General features: G+C 38.8%; 1 protein-coding gene and 1 long non-coding RNA gene across 4 annotated transcripts; one reads left to right on the top strand and one right to left on the bottom strand.

Moving 5' to 3' along the window:
* Positions 1–1790: 1790 nt before the first annotated feature.
* On the bottom strand, positions 1791–9080 carry zgc:63972 (protein CutA homolog). The gene is made up of 6 exons (XM_035391018.1): positions 8615–9080; positions 6963–7111; positions 3672–3731; positions 3288–3333; positions 3136–3185; positions 1791–2870 (listed from the first exon to the last, which is right to left on the bottom strand). Exons 1-6 carry the CDS (start codon positions 8717–8719, stop codon positions 2768–2770), a joined length of 513 nt encoding a protein of 170 aa, XP_035246909.1. The 5' UTR covers positions 8720–9080; the 3' UTR covers positions 1791–2767.
* A 5327-nt stretch (positions 9081–14407) lies between these two features.
* On the top strand, positions 14408–18532 carry LOC118212460. Of its 3 annotated transcripts, none has more exons than XR_004762232.1 (4): positions 14408–14572; positions 15221–15382; positions 15605–15710; positions 17850–18532. It is a non-coding gene; the product is annotated as an uncharacterized LOC118212460 (long non-coding RNA). The 3 variants fall into 3 exon arrangements; XR_004762231.1 differs by lacking the exon at positions 17850–18532 and adding an exon at positions 16507–16592; XR_004762230.1 differs by lacking the exon at positions 17850–18532 and having other exon boundaries at positions 15605–15842.
* Positions 18533–27010: the final 8478 nt, after the last annotated feature.

Raw genomic sequence — 27010 nt, forward strand, 5'->3', positions numbered from 1 at the left:
GATTTAGTTAACCCATCTATTAAAGTCTCCCATGCTACACTGCGTTATATGCCCTCCTTAGATCTATGAATAATACCTGTGGTATCTTTATGATTCTATTAATAGGCTGTCCCAAATATCTTTCTTACACATTCTTTACTTGCCAAGATTTCAAATGTAGGAACAATTAAAAATACGGCTTACTTTTCTCATGCTGATTTTTGTTCAAGAGATTGCATAGAGGTTGTTACATTAGACTTTTGTGTTTTGCCTATCGCAAGACATTCAATAAAAGACCTTAGCACATTCATGGGCCAGTCCAGGAATCTGCCACTGCCGGCGCTGAGCTCATTACTGAGTGCTGCACAGACTGAACGGTGAAGCACGCCACACCACCTCCGTACTGGAGTTCATTCAGCGTGGCTGGGCCCCTCCTATCAGCAGGGTTCTGTGGCTGCAGAGTCTCGTGAACAAACGCTCTTGTATGTGTCTGCACATTTCTTTGTGCGCCCATTGTTGTGTCCTAAGACAGAGGATGTTGGAAAAGGGTTCGTCCAACTGGCCAGTTGTCAGACCGGTTTAATCTCACAGGATGCCTGGCTTGAATGATCGCGTTGAGCCACAACCTTCAGATTCAGAGTTTGATTCAATCTTCCAGACCAGTCTTAATTTCTGTCACTCTGTTCTGTCCATTCCTATTTTAATTCCTGAAATAAACTTGTCTGTTTGACACTGGGTATTGATTCATAAATCAGCTGAGCCCTGTTTAGTGCACACCAAGCAAAGTATTTGCAGAGAAAGTGCACAGCCCTGTGAGCCAAGCCAGAGCTCATGCATCAGCAGTTTGCATAGCCCCACTCTTGTTCTGCCCAGTTTAAAATATCCAGCATTGTAATGAATTGTGTCTGTCTCCAATTCATTGCATCATTCGGCAACTGCAATTCCTTATCTAGTACATCAGACCACATGATGCCATTTGTGAAGGACTGAGCTATCACAGTTGCAAATGCAAATGTTATTTCAGGAAAAAACAGGTTTTAAGGTAGGTTGTCAAAGTAATACATTTTTTGTTTAGTCATTTGACAGTAAATTTGTTTAGATTCATGTTAGATGGTCAAAATCATGAAAATGTTTTCCATTTGTGGAATGGAATTAAAATACAAGGAATACTCACTGAGTAAAATTGTTCTTTTCGACATGCCTTGAAAAAAGGTTTGTAGTTAAACATACTTGCTAACCTGTTAACTGTTAACTTGAGTCATTCCACTTTGAAGGGAACAGCATGACTGATACTCAAAACAGGATTTCCAAGTTATTATCCATTAACTTGATGTTAATGGAATGCACGTCTGTGTCCTTAAGCCTTAAGGTAACCAACTCCCCATCCCTGAAACCCTCCCTGTGAATAAACAGTGCATGCTTGTACAAGGTTTATTGGATCAGAGTAGAGTAAATATTTACCGCCAAACTTTTTGTGCGCCTTGAGCTACTGGATCTGGTTTCTTCAAGCCAGTCTGTGCTTGCAGAACATGTGTGGCTTTATTTGTGTAAATGCAGTTAGCTTCCCAATTTCTGCCTCTGGATAACAGATTCACATAGAGCAACCCCTGTGGCGAAGGGCAGCCAGCCTTCACACTCAACCACTAACACACAAGAAAGGTCTCCAACGCACCCCCTCCTCTGGCTGTACTCACACCAGTAAAGTGATTCAGTATTGCAAACTAAATATAGCTGAATATGTATGTCAGATATTTAAAAAGTATGAATGTCTCAAGTGTAGATAATAAATCAGCATTGCCATGCTAAACCACCATGGGACTCCCTAAAATGCTTTTTTATTTTGTACTCATTCAATGTCTTTGGTTACTTACCAGTTAAACCTGTAAAATTGATGCTAGTAATACAAAGGTCAATAAATACGTTCTTTAGAAATGAAATCTGTACCTTTAATAAAATCATGTAAATATAAGGTATGGAAAACAAAAAGGAAAAATACATGTAAATACACAGCATTCCTATCTATTCAGTGTAGAATTATAGCAAGTTCATCCATTGCAGTGCAAACTATTTCACCCATCTGCCCTGAGGATTACGTGCTGTCAGACATGTTCCCAGAGAGATGAGGTGGGAGGGTGACTGCTTAATTCGCCACTAATCTGACAAATTTTCCAGCTGCACAATGGATAACCTCAGTGGAAATGCTGGCAGGCAGCACTGCAAGAACCCGGACCCAGCGCCTGAAATTGTCAGGAGTCTTGGCCAATATTTCACAGTTTGTTTCAGTGCTTGTCATGGATACCTCGGAAGCTTAATCTTGAACTTTCTTTGGCTTCATGGACTTAGTAAATAATTAGTAAAATCAATATATGAATGTTTTGTTTAGCTGTCTTCATAAAAGAAAATGTTTTGCCTATGTATGACCATATTTGTTTATCATAAAATATAATTAATAAAATTACAGAAACACTACGTAAATTAGAATTAGTATTAGTAATGGACAGTTTTGAGTCTTTGAGCCATGATAATGGATGCATTGATTGAAAATACAGGCTGAAATGCATGCAACAAACATCACTAGCCTGTGGACTGGAAAAATATTACAATATTCACCCAACCAAAATGCATAATACCCTAAAAACTTTCCGGGGATGGTTTAACCTTTTTCATCAAATTGAAACTACTGTTATGGTAGACCTCAGATTTATGATCCACCTTCATGAGTGGGACCTTTGGGGGCCCTAAATCGGTCACACCCTAAGCCCAGAGCTCCAAATTAAGCCGTGCAAGGTCAGTCATCTGGGACAGCATCATCTATCCACTTCATGTACGATAGACTCCCGTCCTCCACAGGGAAACTCAAAATCTCAGGAACGTCATATGGGTGAACAGACCTAAGGGGCGGGGGGGGGGGGGAGAACACTCAGATCCTCATGCAATTAAAACGGCAGCAGCATCTTCAGACAGATGTGCAAGTGTGGATGATTAAACAAATCCGATAGACGACTTTCTCAGCTCACTGAGCAGTGTTAAATAATCTGAGAAAGCTTGTCAGTAGCTTTTTTTTTTACTGTATGAACACTTCAAATGTGCTGCTTGATATGAGGTGTGTTTGTGGGGAATGGGGATGCTGTCACAGGGTCATCAACAACAACTCACTTCACAAAGTCTTTAAGCCTCTGGATTTTGGAAGTCCTTGTCTTTGCCATCTATGAGTGAAAGAAAGATGATTCAACTGTTTTCACTGTATTTCTTGTGACAAAAAAAGACAGTTCTGAGGTTTCCTGGATGTGGTGACTTTTTCAGCTTACCAGCAGAATTTCTGTGGCATCCTGTATTTCACCCTTCCAGTAGTACCTATAATACAAAAGAATGAAATGGAGCCAAAATGGCCAAGACTGTCCAATTTCACCACTTGTACTGCTCTTTTGCGAGTACGCTATGACCTTTGTTTTCCCCCCAGCGGTCACTTCTAGCGACAGACTAAGCTGCTGCAAGCAGACACAATTTCCCAATCACATGGGACAAACATTAATCTGACAGTTGGAAACAGCAAAATCATTACCATTCCGATAGTGGAACAAAACGGTGGTGGTTCCCAAGGAAACTGGGCGTACTCAGGAAGTTAGGTTAAGCTTCAAAGATTTCTGCTACGTTGTTGGCAAAAGCAGCAGCACAGGTCTTGCCTCACTTACATGGTGTAGCTCTTGGGGAATATGTTGACACATGCAGCCAGTCTTCTCTCCATTATGGCTCTAGAGAGACAAAAAATGGGAATTGTAGCTTATCCCATATTGCTTTCTAAAACCCACTGCAGTACATTTTGTTCTCAATAGGTCACCAACATATAATGATCTCAGAGCAAATATTAAAGCATTACCTATCTTTATTCTGTATGGTTTTGCCAAAATTCTTTACAGTAGCAATTTTACTTTTCCTTTGCAGAAGCAGATTTATTGGAAGACAGTATAGATATTTGTTACATAAATTGGCTGTTACGCATATTTTATTGTAATTCTGGGGGCTATTATGTCCAGTAGCAAGTTCTGCATTATTCTGTCATGTTCTGCAATATTGTGGACATGCGCATGAGAGGGGGATTGGCTCTCAGCCAGTTGTAGAAAGGAAGTTAAGAAGGAAGAACAGGAGTGCAGCTGGCTGGAATTGCTTAAAAAATGCTATACATCATAGATGGTTCCTACACACATAGCACAAAATGTATATCACATACGTCTGCGCATAGCCTTAGGCCAGAATTACACCAAGAGCAGAACGAACGCGCAGTGACGCTGTGTGGTGTCCGCTTCCTTTCGACATCCATACTAGTGGATTAATACCTTTATGCTAGCCATGGTCTAGTGCAGTGATGTAGTAGTTCCCACATCAAGTCTGAAAAGGAAGTGGACTTGGTTCCCGGTGTAATTTCAGCCTTAGCATGGCAGTTATTATTGTGCCATGCGCTCCATTTGAAACTATACAGAACATGTTTGCTTCAAAAGGAATGTAGTTTTGCGCATAAATAAGCTGTTTTAATTTCATTTAAATCCTAAGCGTAGGGTCATGAAGCCCAAACAATTTTAATAAAAAGATCAGGAAACAACATGCGAGTGGCTCCATACAGCACAGTAAAATCCTTGGTGATAATTTAACTTTAAAAGAGTTTATAGCAGTCCATGAAGGATTAAATGTATTGTATCACAATAAAAAGGTACTCTGGCTGAGATGATTAAACATTTAACATTTTACGGTGTTGGTAAAGGCCATAAGCAAAGGCAGGACTCTAAAGTCATTACAGATCCAAACCAGGGCTGTATGAAATGTTTCATAAGCTTTCATGGCTTTAACTCCCCCCAATGACCACCCCAGCAGCAGCAGGCTACCAGGCAGTGAGTGAGACATCCACCTCTCCCCTGATCAGCAGTAGCTCTCAGTGTAGCACCGTGTGGCCTGTAGTATAAATAATCTGTGCTGTATGTGCCAATGCACAGGAGCAGCGCACATGCAGCAGCTGCACAGCTCCTCACAGTGGGTCAAGGTGCACATCCATAACTGACAAGCAATAGAGTGTTACAGTTTGTAGTCCTAAAACCTGGAAGAAAGTTCACATTTTTGAGCCATGGGTTTCCTTGTCAGATGTCCAGTGCTTTTTTCCCATATGGATTTTGTTTTCTGCCGAAAATACGGTCTGTGGTGAACGTAAGCCTAAGAGAGTTTGATGTTTCATTCTACAGGTAAATTACACCCATTAATATCTCAACCATGGATTTTGAAGCTGTTATGTGTATTTAAAGGGTAAGTTGCTAACAGGTTGCTATACTGAAACTACAACAACGATTGCATTCTGGCAACTGCCACTCAAGTTTCCATACTTGCACTCGACAACCGTTGTAGTTTCAATTATTTAGATTGTTAGCATCTTACTTTTTAAAAACACATAATGGTTTCAAAATTCATGGTTGGGATATTAATGGGTGTAATTTATCTTGTAGAACAAAACGTTAAAATCTTAGGCATATATTAACCACAGTCCTCATTTTCGGCAGAAAGCGAAATCCCTGTGGGAAAAAAGCATTGGAAATCTGCCAAGGGAACCCATGGCGGAAGAAACGTCCAGGTTGGCCTATAAAAAGATGTCATCACTGTAACACTCTACTGGTAATTAAAATGAGGAAAGAATAAGGTGGGAAATGGAGAGTCAAATTGGTTACAATGTACTGCATATTGTTCTGACATAATTCACATCTGTTTCTCAAGGGAAATACCGTAGAACATTCACATGCACAACTGGCAAACCATATGCTGTTTGCATTCTGAATGAGAAAAAATACATGTTTTTATGGATCTAAAAGTCAAGGTTTTGCCAACATGATAAATGCACATTGCTGGTTTACGAAGCCACGCTGGGATAGGCTCCAACACCCCTTGCGACCCTGTCAAGGAATAAGTGGGCACAGATAATGGATGGATGGATGGATGGATAGATGGTGACAATCTCTTTCTCACTTAATTGTGCTTTACTTCTACCCTGGTTGTGGCCATACAGTTGCAGATAACTGAACAGCTTTTTTGTTCATTACATTCTATTCTAAACATTCTATTTGCGTCGCAAAATTGCGCACATTTCAATCGACATTAGCATATTAAAAACTGGATAAACGTACACACTCCAAAAATGTTCATGGCAAAGATCTGGAATACGCAGATTTTGTCATTTGAACGAGCACAGGCATTTTTGAGTTTATAATTTATTTTGAATTTAGACAGTTTTTTAAATGTTTAAATGTGCCCAGCATTCCAAGGCTTGTTGTAAGATTCAGTAGCCAATCAGGACTTGAATACAAGTTTTTTTGTAGAGTGCAAAAACTTTGATATTATTTATTTTATTTAATTTCTTTTGTTGTTGTTGAAAACACAGCATTCCAAGACTGTACATTGTTGTCAGATTATTTGTAGGACTCTGCTATGCTGTAATAGTTGTAGATTTTTTAAATGTGTGTTGAATAAATGACTTTTTATAACATTCACATTACGTAGTCATATTTTCAAATCTCCAGTCAGCTTTTAGCATTGACTTAATGCAGGGCCCTATGGAATCTGTTATAGCTTTTTTAAATTCTCAATTACGCGATTCCATCCGTGATTCTGTTATCACAGAAACTATAGGGCCCTACCATAATGCTGCCATCAGTCTGTCGCTGGCCCTCGCCGGGCCCCCGTCAAAAAAGACACTTGCCCGCCGGCCGACAGCCCCTGTCAAAAGATACTTGCCACCGGGCCTAACAACTTTTCTGGGGGAAATCCTGCTACTGTGCTTTCACACAATGTGGAAATCATCTCCTCCAATGAAAATCAGAGTTACCCTCAGGGGTGGATCAAAGGCTGGTGCTTAAAATGTGCCTGACTCCAGCTTCAGAGAAGTGAGGTTGAAACGGAAGGTGGTCATTCAGCATCTCAACTGGGTGAAAGGCAGGAGCAGAGTGAAATACCTGCTTATGTCCTTTGCAGCTTGCTCGTTGGGACAGTTGATGAGGATCACTGAGTGATGCCCTGACATGTAGCTCCCAGTTAGTGCTGAGTGTAGCTGAAAACCCAGAGTCCTTAGTGCAGGGTACATGACAAGGGTCAGCAGCATCCCCTGCCACAAAAAAAAAACCAAACAAAGGAAATGGTACTGGAGTTCAGGCATTGATCATAAACCTTTATTTTTGTGTTTTTGTGGTGGCATGAATGAGGAAGCACAGATAATGTTGCACTGAATGAGAATGCCATGACAAGCTATATGGGTGCTAGCAGCAGCCTGAGGAAAATGTATTTTAAAATGGCTGGGTTTTAAACGGTAATGGAGTATGGATACATAAGGGTTCATTTGGGGCCAAATTCAATATTACATTACATTACGTTAAATTTATTTAGCAGACATTTTTTTATTTTTCATTAAGAGCACCCTTCTCATCTACCCAGTGCGTTTACTATAAATATCCAAAAAAACAAGTTATATTGGCCTATATAGGTCAACTTTCACAGTCATACTGCACCATAATAATATATTTTGTTGGCATACACTTAAAACACAGGCTATGCACACAGTACCTGTACATTAAATGCAGTATGTATAATTTACTGTACATGTGCAGTATATTACTGCATTTTAAGACAATTGCTTTTTGGGATCTTACATTTCATATCTGTTTTTTTTTTTTTTCAAGAAGGTGATTGACACTTACAAGCCTACCTCAAAGAGCGTGTGAGTATAACTATGAGCTGCACTGTGCGTAGTAGTTGACCATTCTTATTTTAAACTTATCTCTGTCTTAAACTCCAGGCACGGGTCTACTTTTTTTTTTTTTTTTTTACCGTGTGATGTCTAGACACTGTTAATGGCTATAAGGTTAAGCTGTTGTATCCGTTCTGAAATTTCTGCAGGATTTCATCAAAATGAGGATAAACGTAATACTAGGTTTTATTCATTACTGAGAAAGCTTTTACGTGGTCATAATCATGACCCCGACAAAACTGACCTGATGCAAACAGATAAAAGCACCCAGCTAGAACGTAGGCTACATCATGATAGCCCATACATAACTCACAATCCGCTTCAATTGAAACACCTTGAAGTAAATAAAAATAACCAAGCCACTATGTTTTTACTTAGTAGGCTACATTTTCTGGACACAGCGCTCCAAAATCCATTATTCAGTAGGTTTGCTGTGGAACAGAGATTGGAATTCCCGTATTCGCAATTTCATATTTAGATCGCCTCCAATCTGTCTAACAATCTCAAACGAAAGACTATAGAAATAAATGTGTATTCACATCACGAACCTATCCTAGCTGGAAAGTTGCCCGTAATTTAAACATTGATACATTCTGATTAATTAATGCAACAATGTAGGGGCACTGTACACTGTTTTGTTAACGAACAAAGTTAATTCGCCTAAGACAGTCTACGTTTTTATTTTTTTATTTCGCAATGCGATCATGCATTAGCCAGCTATATATAGCTTAATCAAAAAGTAAAAATAACCAGCATATTCATGATGTTATAGTCCGCTATTTTAAAATACTGATATGTATCTGTCAATACTGTAGTGATTGCCAGAGCTTTAATCGCATTATGGGCTAGCTACAATTCACTTACCAAACATATTATTAAAAATCCAGGACGGAAGAAAGACTGATTAATAGATTCCCTGTGGCATCGCTGATACAACCAGTCCATTTTCCCGTTCATCACGAATGTCATTTTCTCGATTATTCACAACTACCTAGCCTAACAGATCGTGTTCTCGTGTAGGCTACATAAGTAGGTAGTCCATTCCATTTGGCGAATAGAGCTGCAGCATGTTCCACACTATCATTTGTCACGTCTGTCGAACGGAACTTTGGCCTCTCGGTCGGTTTCGTTATCCCCTACGGAAACAACGCTACAGTACGTTGCGATATTTACAGAATTAAACTAAACTAAACAATAAGCGGGTAGGCTACCGCAGGAGCAGTAAACAGTCAAGTCAGTTATAAGGAAGTTACACTAAACTGTGGTCAATGCGTTCTGTTGAGCTCTGACTCACTAGCCTACAGCCGGTGGGTGGATTGTCCCCATTTCTCGATAAGCAGCTTGTGAATAATAGCCTACGTTAGTGCGTGCTGCATTTAAAATGCAGTCGTATGGTAACCATTGGACATTAAAGACATAAAAGATTAGGCCACCATTAAAACAGAGTTCAGGCAGTAATTACTTAAATTAAATGAGGCTCTGTTTATCAACATGGTAAAATGTCCAGTGTTAGAGTAATTCTCTAAACAAATAATATTTGGTCCCATTGGGTAGGTTATATGTTAAATTAACGCCGTCTGAGTTGAATTAACACTTCAGATGGGCGAGAAACAGTTGTCGCTAAAATGGATGAGAACTTCCCGTATTATTTCTGCAGTGCGGTGTTGTGGGTTGTGGGTTCTTAATCAGAACTAAATAAATAAGATTAAGCTTTAAAAAGTAGTTGATCTGTAGTTTGCTATGAAAAGCGTCCGTTGTCCACATGATGGTTCTTTAACAGCTGCTGCATTTTCAAACTTTGAACCAAAAATAACAAAATACCAATTAACAAGAAGCACCAAACGTGGTCTACACACGTAGGCTATTTCCTCATTATTTACATTTTTTATAATAACATGACATCTCCTCCAATACTGTTAAGTAAATGAATATGAACATACATATGTGTCCTTTTCTTCAAAGGTTATGCAGATGAACGTTGAGCTATTGCTGCTCTAAGTCAATCAGGTTGCAGGGTTTAATATGCAAAGTAGCAACCGTTGCAAATGAAAACACATGGCAAACATGTAAAACACATTCAATCACACCTCTAATGATACTTTTAAGAAAATTATTTTAAAAATATTCTTATATTGGGTAATGTACAGACGTAACCTATAACTTCCTGTGGCATAGCAGTCACTGTAGAAGTTGCTTTGATGGTACTTAAAGCGTCTGAACTTTTCTTGCTTTAGAGTCACAAACCCCAGAATGACTAGCCTACACTGTGAAGCCAGAATATAGCCTAGTCAGAAAGTTCTATAGGCATGTAGGCTACTGTTTTACATATTAGCCTGAACATCACAGAAATAATTCAAAAAGATAAAAGCATAAATCAAATATCCTAAATAAAAACATCCTAAATTAGCGGAAAGCTGTATGTTAAAAACAGAGTGAAACGTGTGACATAGGCTGCGCTGTTACTGAGTCTTATGTGATAACTGTGTGAAAACACGTAGGCCTATCCATTGTTAATGTTTAACCTAAAACCCGTCTGAAACATGCTGAACTGGACAGAGCTGTTAATGTGAACTCTGTATGAACAAGGCCTTCTTTATTATTATTATTATTATTTTGTAGCCTATAGGCTACCTGTCATACCGGTTTGAGTAGGAGGCTGCCTCTGGTAATCTACCCCAGCGCGAATTTTTGAAGGTAGGCGTGAGGTTAGCAAGGGGCCAGCTTTCGGTTCTCAACCTCGGCACCGGATATGTCGCCCCCTGCTGATTGTAATTTTCGTTAAAAAGCCAGTTTCCCCATTGGGCTCATTCATTTTTTGACAGCAAAATAAGTACTTCCACTGATATACTGATATTAACTCTGCATTTTATTAAAAAGAAAAAAATCACGTATTTTAACGAGATCTTTTTTTTTCTTACCGCACAAAGATATGTTTTTTTAAATTATTATTTGTTCCGGGCCAACTCACTCCCTAATTGGAGATTGATGATGTAATGCGCAGGGTTAGGAAAGAGGAGCCGAAGCTTAGGAAAGTTCCTAACCAGAGACTGTAAAAAATATGGACAAAGCTACTGTGACGTCACCCCATTGACTTTCCGTGGGTCTCTAAAACACGTTTTGAAGCTCAATGGCGGGCGCGGCCATGTTGTCGATTTGGAGCCAAAACCATAGAGTTAAGCGGTTCTGTGGTTTTACACAGTGATTCACAGTCCGGTGCGGAAAAGCCCATCAACTTGAATGAACGATTGCAGAACGAACTTGAGGCTAGCTGACTGTCTGCCGTTATGTTTTAAAATATATGATCAAATGTTTACGGAGTTTAATTTCCATCCGTGACTGTGTCATGTAATCACGTTATGTGTATGACATTAATAATACAATTATGTTCAGTTATCTTCAATTTATGTTTCTCGGCAAAACGAATATGCTTAGCTAGCATATCAGCTTGCCAGTGAGCTAGGTAAGCTATCCGTGGTTAGCTCACGCATTACCAATATGAACTACAGGGGAAGAACATCGACTACACTGATGGTCAATCAATCAGAGATGTGTAGACTAGCCTACTGGTGATTTGACTAGGCTAATTTTCATATAACTGTCTGGTAGACCTGCTGTTAATCAAGCAAGTTATCGTTGTAGGTTTTCGCCACAGTCAGTTAATGAGCCATTAACTGCTACTACTCCATCGCCGTTTGTGGTGTTCACTTGCTGGGTGACGCTAGCTGACCGGTCGTTCGCAAGTCACTTTTTACCGAATAAAAATTAACACTGTCAGCGGTGATTAACAAATCTACCAAGTATTTTAATAACTGATCTACAGGCGTGTAAATATGACAACGCACTTTGAAGAGCAAGTTTTCCGCCTGTTGCATAAAGACAAAATAATGTACATTGAATTTCTAATTATTATTTTCTTGCTAGCTTCTAGCTTTGTCACATTCGTGCAGCATGGCCCAGGTAGACATTTATGGAATGTACACGTTTGACAGATGGAATATTTGCCGGTTAGGGTTAGCTAGCTAGTCAAATGGCTTGGTAGCCGAAGTTGCGAACTGTTTTAGCATAGGCTACTGGACTACCACATAAATAAGCGTTAGCTGATTACGCTTTCTGCCAACCAATTATTTGGTTAAGTGGGCTAAAGGAAATAGTAAAAATGACTCGGCTACCGAAAAACTTCAGAGGAGGATTATTTTATGGTCGTCTAGTGCAGCTGTAAATAGCACACGCTATAATGAAACCACTACAAAATGGGATGCCTGCATTTTCTGACTTTGCACAGGTGGACCGTGGTCGCAGCCGCAATGTAAAGGCCAAGAGACGCCACCTCCCACCCCAGTGACCATGGACTGTAGCCCCTACTGTAGCATAGTCCTCGCAGTAATCAGGAAGTGACGCAAACTATACCTTATTGATCCACAACAAATATTATAACAGTGCCCAAATGACACAATAAATCATGAAATCGACCCATGGACAGTCATAAGACAAATAAAATACACATATTATAACTATTTGTTCTCATGAGCAAAAATTATTGACTTTGTATTTTGACCGCATTTGTACTGTAGACTTACATGGAAACCGGATATGAAAACACCTATACTGGAGCCAACCGTAGTGGCGCTAGTGAGCAACCAGGAAGAACAAGACCAGGAAATGAGCTTCAAAAACGAAGTCTGGTTTTGGCTGCTTGTTCCTAACTGAGTTTTTTGCTTAGGAAGGTTCCTAACTGAGTGAAATGACCCGGAAGTATCTAAGTGGCAGCCATGATAAGAGCTGCTCGAATTCTCTAAATATGCTAAGGAAAGGTGCTTCAATGCTTCCTATCTTATCTCCTTTAGCATAAGGCACACTGGACCGTCCTTTACGAAAGGAAAGGAGATAATGCCGTCCCACAGTTCCTTACGGCAGCTACATTTAAAGCGAAGCACCATTCGGCCGTTTACGAAAACAAACGATCAACATGACTGAGTTGTGTGGTGGTTCCTAAGATATTATATGCATAGGCTTATAGTCAGATCTTAATCAGCATATTAACCATAACACAGAAGTCTGTCTTTCAAGAAAAAGGGATATGAGACGTTTTTAGCCAGATTATGTTTTTAATTCAAAATGTTTGAAACTTAAGAATGATGATATGTACAGTAGTAGATTTGTAGGCCTAACATGTTATGCCTATCTTGCATACATTTAAAGTAATAATCTCGAAGATTTTCATTAAAATAAATGTCTGTTAAGTCACTATCTATCGCCGAATTAGGTAACACAATGGTGATTGAGCCTCTTATTATATTAATTATTATTATTATTATTATTATTATTATTTATGATTAAAGAACTGGGTGTCTGTGGCGACATTCCCGGGAAAAAATCACAAGCGGCGCATAGTTAGTGACGCGTATTTCATCACCCATCATTGTTTTGTCTGCCAGAGAGGGTAGGCGGAGCAAACGCAACAGGCTCCCTCTTCAACTCACTTGTGTGAGCGGCGTACTGTTTTTTCCGGTGTCTGCTAAACTAAATAAAAGAATACGGCAGTATGGATTAGCGTTGTTATTATTTTATTACGCTTCCTCATATGTCCCTTCAGCCTTGATTCCTTTTTTTGATGAAATCTCCTTTGTTTTTGTTTTATTCTTCTTGTTCTGATTGCTAATTTAACACCCAGCTCAGCTTTATTCTCGAACAGTTTAGCTAGCAAAACCAGAAACACCAGGGGTAACGTTTTGCAAGGCAGTTGTTTCAAAAATATCACTCAACGAATCATTCACGAAAAAGACTGTTTATTGTGCACGAGATACATAATTGCACGAGCCACAGCGAATTCCGCGAATTCTTCTCTGCAGTTTAAAGATGTTCATACCGGGCAAAAGGATAAAGAACGTCTGTGGAAATTTATCATCACTAATTCTACCCCAGGTCTGCTACAGAATTTTAACCCAGCTCGGCAGTGTAAAGACAGTTTAAGTTAGCCTAATGTTAGACAACGAATGAGTATGTACATAACGTTACTTTTATAACCACCATTTTTAATTCAGCAAATAGTGTTATAGTTGGCGTGGCCCAGGTGCCAACTGACTGACGTCACACAGGCGACACTGGTTGGATCCGGTTGGATCTATGGGAAGTGAGGTCCAAAAACACACCTGCAATTACTGCTTCTCGCCATTGGTACCGCCAAAGAGAACGAAACGGAAATCTTCGAGATTGTAACTTTAACAATTATTTTCATACAGTCATACTAATTTGGATTCATGTCGATAAATATGAGTGGACAGGAGGGTGAGCGTGAGCAACCATTCTCAATGTGACAACCATTTCGTTTCACTTTTGTGACTGGTAGCCTTTTTTATTTCAATTCCAACCTTGGTAATGAAGTAATATTTTTCACCGGGTTGTCTACGTTCATATAGCCTGAATGAAACAACACGGTAATAACGCACGGGGCGAAGCATCTAAGATGCGCTTTTAGTAGTCCATCTTCGGAACATTGTAGTTTCACCACGGCAGACGCACGTCAATAACATCCGTCGTCGCATAATTACGTAGCCTAGTGTAAGTGCAGTCGGATTCTCTTAGCACCGCGGTTGTCTTTTCCTAAGTCCTTATGAATTCTCCTTCACATCTTTCTTTAGGACGCATTTTTTTTGACTATTCGGACCTATTTTTTACAGTCTCTGATTCGGACGCAGCCTTCCTCTAGTTCCGCGGAGCTCCTCCCTGTCTTTGACCGTTAATCAGGGAGGTCACAGGTCATGCTCTTTACTAGTCGCGTTCAAAATTCAAGACGCAGGGTTGTGTGATGCGAGCACTGAGCAGGTAGGCTAATTAGTTGTCCAGTTAACGTTACTTAGATTTTTGTGCCATTGTTAAGTTTAGCAGTTTTGAATTTGACAGCTATATGTAATAGAACATGAATGCGTATTAAATGTTCTAGCTAGCAGTTTTATGTATTGTTGTAATCAGTGATTGTAATTAACTTTAGCTAACATTAGCTAGCAAGCTCGTTTGCAATTGCATTACAAACAAAATAAAGCACGCAACACATTATATCAAGAAACAATACAACTCAAGCCCTCCTTGCAAAATAATGGTTTATTTTGTCGTGCATATTTTGTATAAATGGAGACAGTTTAACATTACCAATGGCTATCTAGCTAAGTGTCTATTTGCTTTTGTATTCCTTTTTTCATCATCCAGTGGCATGTTGGTTCAACACTTGTAATGCTGTACTCTCTTTTAATTCTTCACTTGATTGACACATCTTGTTTCAGCACTTGCTGTTTCATATTATCATGCTGCACTCCCTTTTAATTCCTCACAGGATTAAAACCCCAGACACCCAGTGGTTTTGTGTCTGGTGGTGTGTCATAATGTCATGTGCTTGTTCTGTTCACACACAACTTAAGCGCCTACTCAATACCTGGTGTTTCAGGCCATATTCTGTGCTGCTTTGTCTCTACATAGGATTCAAACACCTGGAATCCTCCAGTGCCGTCTTTCAGGTCATAATGTTTTGTGTTGCTTATCTCCACTTGATTTAAGTGCCTGGCTTTTACACAGACTTTACTTGTTTTATTGTATATCATGGCCAGTAAAGATCAGAAGACATGACATCAAAGCACATTGGTGAGTTTCAGTGAATGCAACATATAATGTAACATATAATTTAATGGATTGTAATGAGTGATAGTGGAAGGAGCTATGAACCCTTCCTCATTGCCATTTTTCACTATTGTATAGACTACATTACAAATGTTTGATACTAATATGTAATTTTGCTCAAATACTTGTTTTTCATTTTCTCCTTCAATCTAATCCATTAAATTACACTTTTATATCTCTCCCTAGACTGGCTTCCCCCCTGTTTTAAGGATTATTCACCTTGGGCTGTGATATCTGCTCTTCATCAGGATCAAGCTTGGATTAGATGGACACGGGAACACTTGTACAAAAGGTTATTATTTCATGTGTCCTTTCCTTTGGCCTATGTTCACAATGGATCTTCTAATTAATTGCAATAACTTTGGACTATTTGTATGTTGTTTTAAATGTGCTATGTAAATAAATTGACTTGACTTCAAAATGGTACAGTGTTGACCCTAGTGACTCAGACAGATGTCCTTTTTGTGAGCGTTTCTCATTTAAGACAAGCTATTTGCCATGCAAACATATTTTTGCCATTTTTAAGAACACTGCCAAATCATGGGAAGACATGTGCACTACTTACATCAATGATACATATGTGGCCTAAGATTTGGATGTTACCTCCAGTCAAGTCATTCATCACGGTGTCAAGGACAATACATTGGAAGAGGGCAATGCTACAGTGTTCTGGGAAGGCCTCTCTGTACAGTGCTCAGAGTGCGGCAAACGGTAATCAGTGTTTCCCATACGATTAATTTATTTGTTTAAATTTCCCCCCACCAATTTTTTCTTTTAAATGTCAAGGTGACAAACAGCTGACTCGTTTTGCTGCGCGAGCTGGCCTTCCCCGCTTTCTCTCGTAGTCAGCGTATGTAGAGCAAAGCAGGATGGTGCCTGAATGCGAACATAATTAAAAGGACAGTCGTGCGATCATATCTGTGCCACATAAAGAAATATTTTACATTTTTTGAAATCGGTAAAATTTTGCCATTGTTATGCATCGTTTCTTAAAATAAATTCTCAACCTGTGGGAAATGCTGAATAACAGTACAGCTTCTGCTAGGGCAAGAGCTAAAAGTTATCAATTATATATTGTGTCTTTACAGGAATGAGGATGCCATTAGGAGTGCAGCCCTAGCTGTTCATAACCTTTCTGAAAATCTTGAGACTTTTATTCCCAGATACGACAGTTTTCATCTCACAAGTAGTCAAGATGATGTCAGTAGACTCCATGCACTGCCCAGAGAAAGCAAAGAGGACGCAGTAAAACAAAAATGACAGAAGACCCTGTTGACCCTCTTCCTAAAGGCTCAGACCCTCTCTCCACTCCCTCGTTAACCTCTGTGCCTGTCATGGGGCATAGACCACCATCTGAGGGCCCGTCATCCATACTCTCCGGGAATTTGAAGAAGTCTAAGGCACTGTCCCATTGAGTAAAGAAGGCAAAGCAAAGAGATAGCCAAAAAATAAATAAAATAAAAATGACAAGAGAAAGGCAAACAAAAATGGTATATTTTATTTAATGTCAGTCATTTTTCCTTTCATCCAATTGACTGACTTAGCTATAAATAAAATATAATAGAACCTGTGATTCTACACCGATACATATATGTCACCTAAGATCTGCATTACCTTCATTACATAAAATACATTACACACAATTGAAATTGTGCTGATTAATCTGGAAAGACTACATTTTGTAAAAGATACCTCTCACATGACTATCTGACAGACCTAACGTATATAACAGGTACCCTTCTCTGTGATTAAGTGGATATTTCTTCCCATTAATGTAAATCATAATCCCTGCCTCTCTTGGCAGCAGATGCCCCTAAAATGGAAGTTTTAGTGTTGGATTCCATGTAAGCTGATAACCACAAATATGCGGAAATGTGTATGTATGTGTGGTGCATTTAAATATTTTCTTTGAAGTTTGATTGGTGCATGCACCCACCTCAAAGTTAATTTAATGTGCATCTGCAACTGCAAGAATATTGAAATTATTTGACTTAAGTCTTTATGTTAAGGTTAATGGGTGTAGTGTCTGATGCACAAAGACTAATCTTTCCATGTAGAACCATCCACAATGTGTAGTGTGAGCACCAGGCATAAGTAACCTATCTGTAATTTTGCAGGAAATATATAAAGCTATATGCTCAGGGTACCAATGACTTAGGTGGGGAGTGGAGGAATGGTCAACTTTCATCTGAAAGACAGCAAGACAGTTGCAGCTGTGGTCCATTTTTACTCCTGGTAACCACTCTTAAGTAACAAACTTGGGTGACTGTTTTGCCTGTTTGAACTTATACATTCATTTTAAGTACTATTTTTGCACTAACCAATTGGAAAATACATGTGATGACATGGACATCTCAAATAACTAATGTGTCTTTTTAATCTTTTAATTTAAAATAAATGTATTGATTTCCTTCCCTCTCTCTTTTGATAGAATGCTTTTGCATTGACTAAAGACATCAAGCCAGAAACACTGGGCCATTGCAGTGAGTGAATTGTTTGCAGAGAAACATACGCAGAAAGCCAGGGAACCCCAGTCACAAAGGACTGTGTGTGATCTTCCATGGTGCTTAAAACCTCCAGGGCACTCCGCGTGTGTGGTGTATGATGTCTGTACGGTAGTGCCACCTTAAGTGTGCCAATATAGCAGAAAAACCAGAGTGATTTTGTGTGTTTGAAGTTTTTTGTGTAGAATATGCTTGACTGTGCTCCTCATTCAATACACTAAAATAAAGAAGACATTGTTTAGACTTAAATAATTTAATAAAATCTGAATTGGGATGGAAACTCATTTGTTTCACTTGACAAATAGTGGCCAATATCTGTTCAACATGTCCACTTTTAAGCAAATACAATAAAGCTGACAATCACTAAAAATACACATGCCCATCTGAAATTTTGCAATTATAGATGCAGTGGCTGATTATGCTTATATAAAAATGACAACAGTAGCACAAACAAATATCCTTGGAATGAGTCTGTAGCTTCAGAATTGTTTGTAATATAACATATTCAAATAAAACAGACTTATGTTAGATTGATTAATGGCAATGACAAGATTTTCTGTACTGGGTGTTTAGTATTCATGTAAAACAGGAACCACTAGAGGGCAGTATTGGGGAATGTATATTATATACTGTACATACTGTATATACTGCTTCAAAAATGCCATGTTAACTGACAGTTAACACTGCGCATATTTTAATCATACATTTGGAGATGTTATGCACTATTAGACATATATATCTACCAATGGTCTATATATGCCATTATGTATCCATCTTGCATAGACTGGCAACCCAGAGATGTCACAAGAAAAACGGTGAAGAGATGATGTGAGAAATGCATGAAACCTTTATATCCTTAACAGTCCTACAAGCAGCATTTACCTCGAGCAATCATGGCTGTGAATTCAACAGCTGTTGCTTATTGAATATTGTATGAAGGATTATTTACATTTTTAGTGAAATATTGCATACATTATGAAATTAATGAAAAAATATATTTGACAAATTATTTGTTTAATGTCTGTAAATAACATGTCTTCTATCTCAAGCTCTAGTGACACTACCTATATACTGTATGAAGTAAATATATTTATGGTGCGTATGGAGAGTGTACTCCATTGTCACAAGAAATCTACTGGCAACCATCACTAGTTTTGATGTGCCTTTTAGATTCTGAACATAAATTATGCATATACCTTTAGAAGAGGAGAATCAAGCTGTAAAAAAAATATATTTTTTTTTAAATACAGATTTTGCAAAAATCCAATTCAATGACCTCACCCTAGTGATTGTGGTGGTCTTTTAATGTTAATTGGTACTTCTGGTGCTTGTCTACTGCTTCAAACGTGCCTCCCGTCTCCAAGGTTTCAACACTAATACTGATAGGAACTAATGATAGAGGTCTTTAACAAATCTGACAACTGTACTAGAAGTTATCCAATGTAGCTTTTTCATCTTCATCACATGATATCTAAATGGTTAAAGTATTTCAAGAGTTATTTGACCCCAGCTTGGACCTAGAACAGGAAAAAAGCATACTGCTCACATTTTGTATATGCAATATAGCACGTGAGTGCACAATTTGATTTAAAAAAACATGAGGAAAGATTCACATTAGCGATTTTACCAGAACGCATGGAATGAAATGGAATAATATGTTCAAAAGTATTAATAATGCATGTATAAATGCATTGCAGGAGCTTCTGAATGAAAAGAGCCTAATTAATAACTCCAGATTGCAGCAAAGCCTTCTGAGACTTTAAACAGGAAAGTATCCTCAAACATTCTCTCCCAGGCCCTGTGCTAAACACATTTTAATATTTACAGTATTCTGCTGGTCAGTCAAAGCCCGATTAAAGGTTGCTCACTAACTTGTGTTAAGCACCGGTCTCTGCTCATTATGGGAATGCTTAAGAATATGAAGCTATCTTTGCACCAGTTCTTCAGTTTAAATGTCACTGTTTGTTTGTTGAATTGTGACTCGCCATACAAAGAGAGGAACGTGCCCCATTTCCTCCAATTGAAAGTGCTTTCTATTTTTAAGTGGCTGGAACATTCTCCATGCTTACCTGTCCATACATGTAATTAGGCCAGGGAAGAGCCATATATATATATATATATATATATATATATATGTATATATATTAGAATGAGGACTCAATTCAACATATTCCTGTTGTCCCTGCACCTCCTATACTCTACTCTTATTGGTTCTTCAAATCATTTTATGGATGTATCCAAGGGCTTTTAAAAAAATGTTTACCTTTGATATCTTCTACTTATCCTGAACAACATTATCCATACCGTGTTCTCATCCAGTTTAGATCACTGAAGTTTCTTATTTATTTACTATAACATTCATGTGCTTATTTGACTATAGCCAGTACAAAAGGTAGGCATTAAAATCTTTACCAGGATAAGTAGCAGGATAATATTGTTCCAGTATTGAACTTCACATTGAGTACCACTTTTTAGAGTAAAAATTGAAGGTCTGCAAATTTTAAACCTGTATATGTGTGGCTACTGATAACTGGAGTTCTGATCACATAATGACCCATAGTCATCTCAGGTCTTAGTATATGGCTCACTTAGAGGACGAGTTTTGTATTCAGAGACTATAGAACACTTCCAATTAGATCATCCAGGTAGAGCAAGCCTTCGCCATGACTGGGACCCACTAAAAGATGCATTTATTGTGTGATGGTACATTGTCAGTGAACTTTGATTGGAATCAGGTGTTGTGATCGAACAAGACCAAAATTGAGCTTTTAGGCAGTGTACACCAGTGGTGGGTTTGGCATTGGAAGAAGGATGCTTATGTTGAAAATGACTATATATTTACAGTGAAATATAGTTGTGGATTGTTGACCATATGGGACTGTTTTGAATCCAGTGGTCCTGTGGATCTTCTTAAGGTCAATGGAATCAAGAACTCCAGTGCGTGTCAAAACATTTTGGCTAAAAGAAAGAATACAGTAACCCCCTGCCAAGAAGCTGATACATTCTTTTGTGAAGGCCTTGGCCATATTATCTGAATGTTGCGAGTGGTTTCAATTTCATCATTCCCCCTCCCCCAAAATTTGCACTTTAGTAGCAACTTTCTATTTCATGATATTGCAATATCCTGGCAGGCAGTCAATGAGATCCTGTTTCATTGTTAACTGAATGCATGGCTATTTGTTTAACAGTGGCATGAAATCCATTCTAAGTTATGTTGCCATTGGAGTCTCACAGAACAAAACTGAGCTGCCAGTAATTTATCCTCTCAACCACATAAACCTTGGGACGAGAATATTTGATTTGTTATTCGATTACTCAAAATAACTGCCGTTCTGGTCACATTATCCACCAGTATAAACTGACTCTGATTCCTAAATGGTTCCTCAAAAAGCTTCACTGTTATGTGGTTGCTGGAACAGTGTTGAGATGTTAATGTTTATAAGGATATAAAGATTTTCTTATTCCCAATAGTTGCAAGGCCAATATGGCAGCTTAAGACGGCTATGAACTGAATTTAGTTAGGCAGAAAACCAGTCTTGACATTACTGTAGAAATGAAAGTATCTCATCATCCAAACAGGGTTTGCAAAGGTTACAAGAATGCAAACACCTGTCACTGTAAACTATATATATGCAATATAATTTCTGAACTCTACATGTCCAAAAATCCCCTAGGTGAATTTTAATAGCATAATTTGAGAGATGGGCTGTCTGCCTTGCACACCTACAATGAAATGACCATATTAGAAATGTCAAATTATACTACATGAATTCTATAATGTGACAGTTATGACAGGTAGTTGGTTGAGTTTTATGCCCTTCATAATACACCTTATTAATTCAGAATTTAACAGTCCTTTATTTTGGAGGTATATTGTGTGCACATTGCCATTCATACTTGTTCTGCTGTGTCATATTGTCTAAAAATGTCAACAAAGAGGAACATGACATGTTACCTAGGAACTAAATAATATATTATTTTTACTAGTTTTGTAAAAGCATCCCCCAAGCAAATGAAATGCCATGCCCATGTAATGAGAGAATAATTTTAAATATGAACTCAGTGCAATGTTATCCTCTGACTATACATTCTCTAAGATTGCAGTGTACTTGTTTGCTATGACTGTTTAAAAGAAGAAAATAACCCTGCACACTTACCAGTATTTACCAAGTCCTCATCAGCGGATTGATGAAGACTTGAAGATGAAGTGTGCTAATAAAATTGTGGAGCTTAAGTGTGCAGCATTTTATTCTTCTTTTATATAAATACTATGATCACCAGCTCCTTTTTTAAACTTACGGGGGGCATTTATTTTGAGTCGTATTTTCACATGCTATGAATGTCTAACCAGTACATTTTCAGTAAAGTTTTTGTTTAACATGCTAATATGCTGTGGAAAAATCATCAAACAGTGCAAAATATGTAATGGCAAACAACAAAATATCATGTTTCTATTTATCTATTTTGTTCTAACCAAATGAGTCCTGAGCTTGCTCCAGAGTTGGTACATGTTTATGTATATTCAACAAAGATTCTGATTTGCAGTGCCTAATTTGGCAGTAGTTGAGGAAGAATGATCAGATTTTTAATGATTGCTTTTTTTTTTTGCTAACTAATTTACTGCTATATAAAAATCAACCAAATGTAAAGTGTCGTTGAATAGATTTCAACATTCACTCAGGGCTTTGGTTTAACACTGGCATCATGCGTAACACCCCATTTTACTAAACTGAGATTTGCACATAATAACGCTGTCTGCTTTATGCCTTATCTGGCAAACTCTCACTGGGGTTATGGGTTGTGTTGAATTCAAGGGAGCATGCAAAGTGTTGACACACAGCACAGTAAGCATGTAAGTAAATGAACAGATGGAGGGGGAAAGGGTGTATTTAGCACAGACAGAGATGCATCACTAAATCATGGGGACTGCAGAAGTGGTCTAAAAGACCTTATTACCCTTGAGTGGTGCAGTGTTGGAGGGGGAGAACCTAAACCCAATACAAAAAATAAATTACAGCACGGAAACATGTGCTTTTCTTTACCAGTTGACAGAAAACAACAAACAAAAAAGTTGTTCTGCTGTTTTTCTAACAGTAACACAATCGTAAAATTTACTGAATTTGGAGATATTTAAATTATTAAAAGCACAATGTGCTTTTTAATCTTGTTAATGTAAGCAGAAGAGAAGCTGACAACTTTATGAGATAGACATGAGATATTTCTTCTGCTTGGTTTTGTCAGCAGTCACATTAATCACAAGCTGGGTGCTACATTTTCCCTGGGCAATACTACCTCAAATGCAAATACTCAAATTGTTAGGCTACGTAGGCCTGCTGTCAATGTCTGTGAAATAGATTATTTAATAGGTTAAATAAATAAGTTATTTTAAGAAATACTGCAGTGACATGTATGCATGTATGTTGCCAGCAGCAGTACCACCATGCACTCTGCTCCTGCCGACTGGCTGAAGCTAAGCAAGTGTGGGCTTGGTTAGTACTTGGATGGGAGACCACCAGGGAATATTGAGTTGCTGCTGGAAGTGGTGTTGATGGGCCAGCAGGGGGCAATCTTCCCTCTGGTCAAATAAACCCCAATGCCCCAGTGCAGTGATGGGGACACTGTGCTGTAGGAGATGCCGTCTTTCGGATGAGACGTTAAACCGAGGTCCTGACTCACTGTGGTCATTAAAGATCCCATGACACTATTTGCAAAGAGTAGGGGGTTCCCCGGTGTCCTGGATAAAATCCCAGATCTGGCTGTTGCAAAAAACTTGCCACCTAATCATCCCCTGATTTAAATTGGCTAAAAAAATGTTCTCTCCCTCCAGTGGAGCAGCTCAGTGGCCAACAATAGAGGATTGTGGTTGTACTGGGCAGCTCCCAGGTGTGAGTGTGAAGCAGGGCGTTGCTGCAAAAGAGCATCCGTGCTCAGTGAACCTACCCTGGGTAAATAAAGGTTAAATAAAAATAAAATGTATGTACAAGTGTATGTGTATATATATATATTATTGTTTGTTTGTTTGTTTCCACACACACACACACACACATGCACACACTGTGTAAATGGGCTTCTGTAGCCCATCTGGGCTTTAACAAGCACGAAACCGTCCAGACACCACGCCGCACCTGTACAAAGTGTCATGAGTAAAACTGTATTTGGCAAACTATATAGCTAGCTAGCTATGGCATGTCCTCACTGCTGTAATGTTATTTGTTGTCCTCTGTGTGTCCATACATCTGTATCGGTGGTACGCGCTAACTAGGTTAACTAAAGTAGGCGAAACGCTAACATGTTATGGTTAGGCGATAAAGCTGTGCTTAAAAATCTCATTCCCTTCGAAGTGGTGATTTTGGGAGATGCACCTGCGCATGCGTCCTACTAAACGAAGCACCACCTGCGCATGCGCTCTACCAAACGTCCCTCTCAGGTCGTCCATGAGTGAGTGACCACAATTTGCCACGGATAGCCCACGGTGGCAGGCAGTCCTGCGTGCCGTGGGGAAAAATAGGCCTTATGTTTGATGCAGGGAAAAAAAAAAAAAAAACTTTTTGCCAACCCAATTCCAACGACCATGTGTTTATATTAGCCAATGAATTTGTTTATATTACCCTAAGCTAGAAAATGCAGGTCAGTGGCTAGCCCTAACATTAATAAAGGGGGAAGTGATTATTAATAGTTTCGTAATCATTTTTATTTCATCTATGTATGATTAACCATGACGTGTTACAGCTGCCGAGCAGCGAACCATGGCTGGAAATTCTGCTTGATCCACGCTCACGTTTCCGCTCTCAGCTCCGGCAGCATGTCGCTGACCAGGCAGTTTTAACCGTCGTGGTCAGTCCTCCGCGCGCTTCATTTATTGGACACTGAATTGGGAGCAAGAACGTCCCTTTCATGTTTAAACGAGGTTGCATAATGTTAGTGGTCGACGCGACTGTCAGACACGTAATAGCGAGCTTCTATTAGGAGGTGGATTTGGGGTGCCTAGTGTCACCCGCAGTTGGAGATAGAGAAAAGAAAAAAGCAGCCGTTCGAGAAAGCCAGGACGCCGTACGTTTCACTAGGCGGTAAAATAAGGAATGAATAAATAAGCATGGGATAATTATATATCCCAGGCAACAGGTGCACGGATTCTAATATTCTCCATGAATGCATTTTAAAGGTCGGCTTGGTTTGTGCTTATTTAAAATATAACATCTCAATTAAATGCTTGCCGGTTCTTATATTATAATAATATAAAATCTTATTGTCATGTCAGTAATGTTATTAGTCCTGCAATATATAGGATACTGAAATAACTAATTTCGTACATCTATAGTGTTTCTGTGAAAAAAGTTACCTTGCCTTCATAAACAAATGCTGCGTAATAAACCACATCTCTCGTCGCGTCCTGAATAGATCCTTTCGTCCCAGTTTTCCTTTCGTCGAAGGAAGAAACCAGCATCTCAAACTTACTGCACATGCAGTGCGAACGTTGACAATATGTAGGCTATGCAACTGAGACGCTGCTGTTTCACCTGTCCTGTTTGCTCTGAGAAAAAAACGGTTTGCAAAGGGACTCCTATGTTTCAGTGGAAGTTGCCTAAATTATCGTCCGTTTTGAATACGCATCATGACTGTGGACTTAAAGAAGGACCCTGTGGACCACATGCTATTTTATTTGGCCCAAAGTCAGCACCAAGGATGGATAAGGGTGTCCGGTGAGTAGCTAGTTTTGATTTTGCCTTTAAAAGTTGGGAAGAAGTAGCAGTCCTACATCTTTCATTAAATTATTGTTCCCTCAAATGGTGTGTGTATGTATGTGTATGAGCATGGACGATCCGAATCATTTCCCCTTAATTGAAATTCTACTAGGACACACGGCCAGCTGAAGGTGTCTGTGTGTATTCTCCTCCGGAAGAAATCTAAAATAAACAAATAAATAAGTTGGCTAAATGCTGCATTTATTTTTGTTTTGTTTGAGAGGATACTTGTATTCACCATTTATATTTTCTAACATTGTTAATTTTCCTTAAGCAAAATAAAACAAAAATTTAACTATAATTTACCGTTAATTTTCTGAAGTGACATAACTGCAAATCTGTGACATCACTGAGGGAATGCTTTTTCAGTCTTTAGTAGGTTATTGTAAAGAATCAGAACATTACTGAGCAACAATGTCTGTATTTCCTGAGGTCTTTATAATTTATTTGGTTATTTAGCTTTGTGGACCAGTAAAATTCAACTTTTGATAGACATCATTGTCTGAATGTATATGAAGGTTAAGTACAATGCACTGGGAACTCAAGGAAAAAAAGATCTTATAGCAGTTGGTAATTTCTTGGTAGATTGGTCGTTTATGTGTCTGCACAAATCCCATTAGTTATCCCCGTCCTGATTCTCGTGCAGAGCGTGCGTTCGCATGGGGAAATGACCAATAGAAACCACTGGCCATAAGGTGCCAACTATAACAGAACTTACATGGTGAATGGGGTATTCACAGGGGAGAGTGGAGACAAATGTAACATGGGGCAAAATGTAACAGAATTGCCCTCTCTATTTTTCCAACAAACTGCATGAGACTTCAGTAAATATTTTAGGAGACATTGCCAAAGGTATAAATTCGAGTTAATTTTTTAAAGTGCTTTTTGTCTTCTGTATTGTGTGTATGTCAAGAAATATAAATGTATGTAATCATAAATAATCTTTTAGTGACTAACAGATTGCATAGTTTTGATATAGCATGCTAGTTTGCTGGGATTGCTAGCCAACCCCAGCAGGGTTAAACCTAAAGGGGTGTTTCATTTATGTCGCAGATGTTCTAAGGTACTGGAGTATGTATGCAACTGGGAGACCAGGGCTGGTTGGCTCACAGTTATTTTCTGGTCCTTTGAAGGTCACAGACACAAAAATGTAACATCAAAATATTTGTTTGTATTGAATTGCCTTACTTTGTGTTTTCTTTTAAAGCTATTGAGATTGTTAGGTGTACCCCCACTCTCAGGGTTAAATGTAGCATTTCACTTCCGGTACTTTCGGCCAGATTGGTAGTGAATGGTATCTGATAGAAATTTTATAGTGGTGTGTAATCATAGCCAAGGGATGCAAG

The sequence above is a fragment of the Anguilla anguilla genome, chromosome 14 (assembly GCF_013347855.1).
Source record: "Anguilla anguilla isolate fAngAng1 chromosome 14, fAngAng1.pri, whole genome shotgun sequence".
Taxonomy (NCBI): Eukaryota; Metazoa; Chordata; class Actinopteri; order Anguilliformes; family Anguillidae; genus Anguilla; species Anguilla anguilla.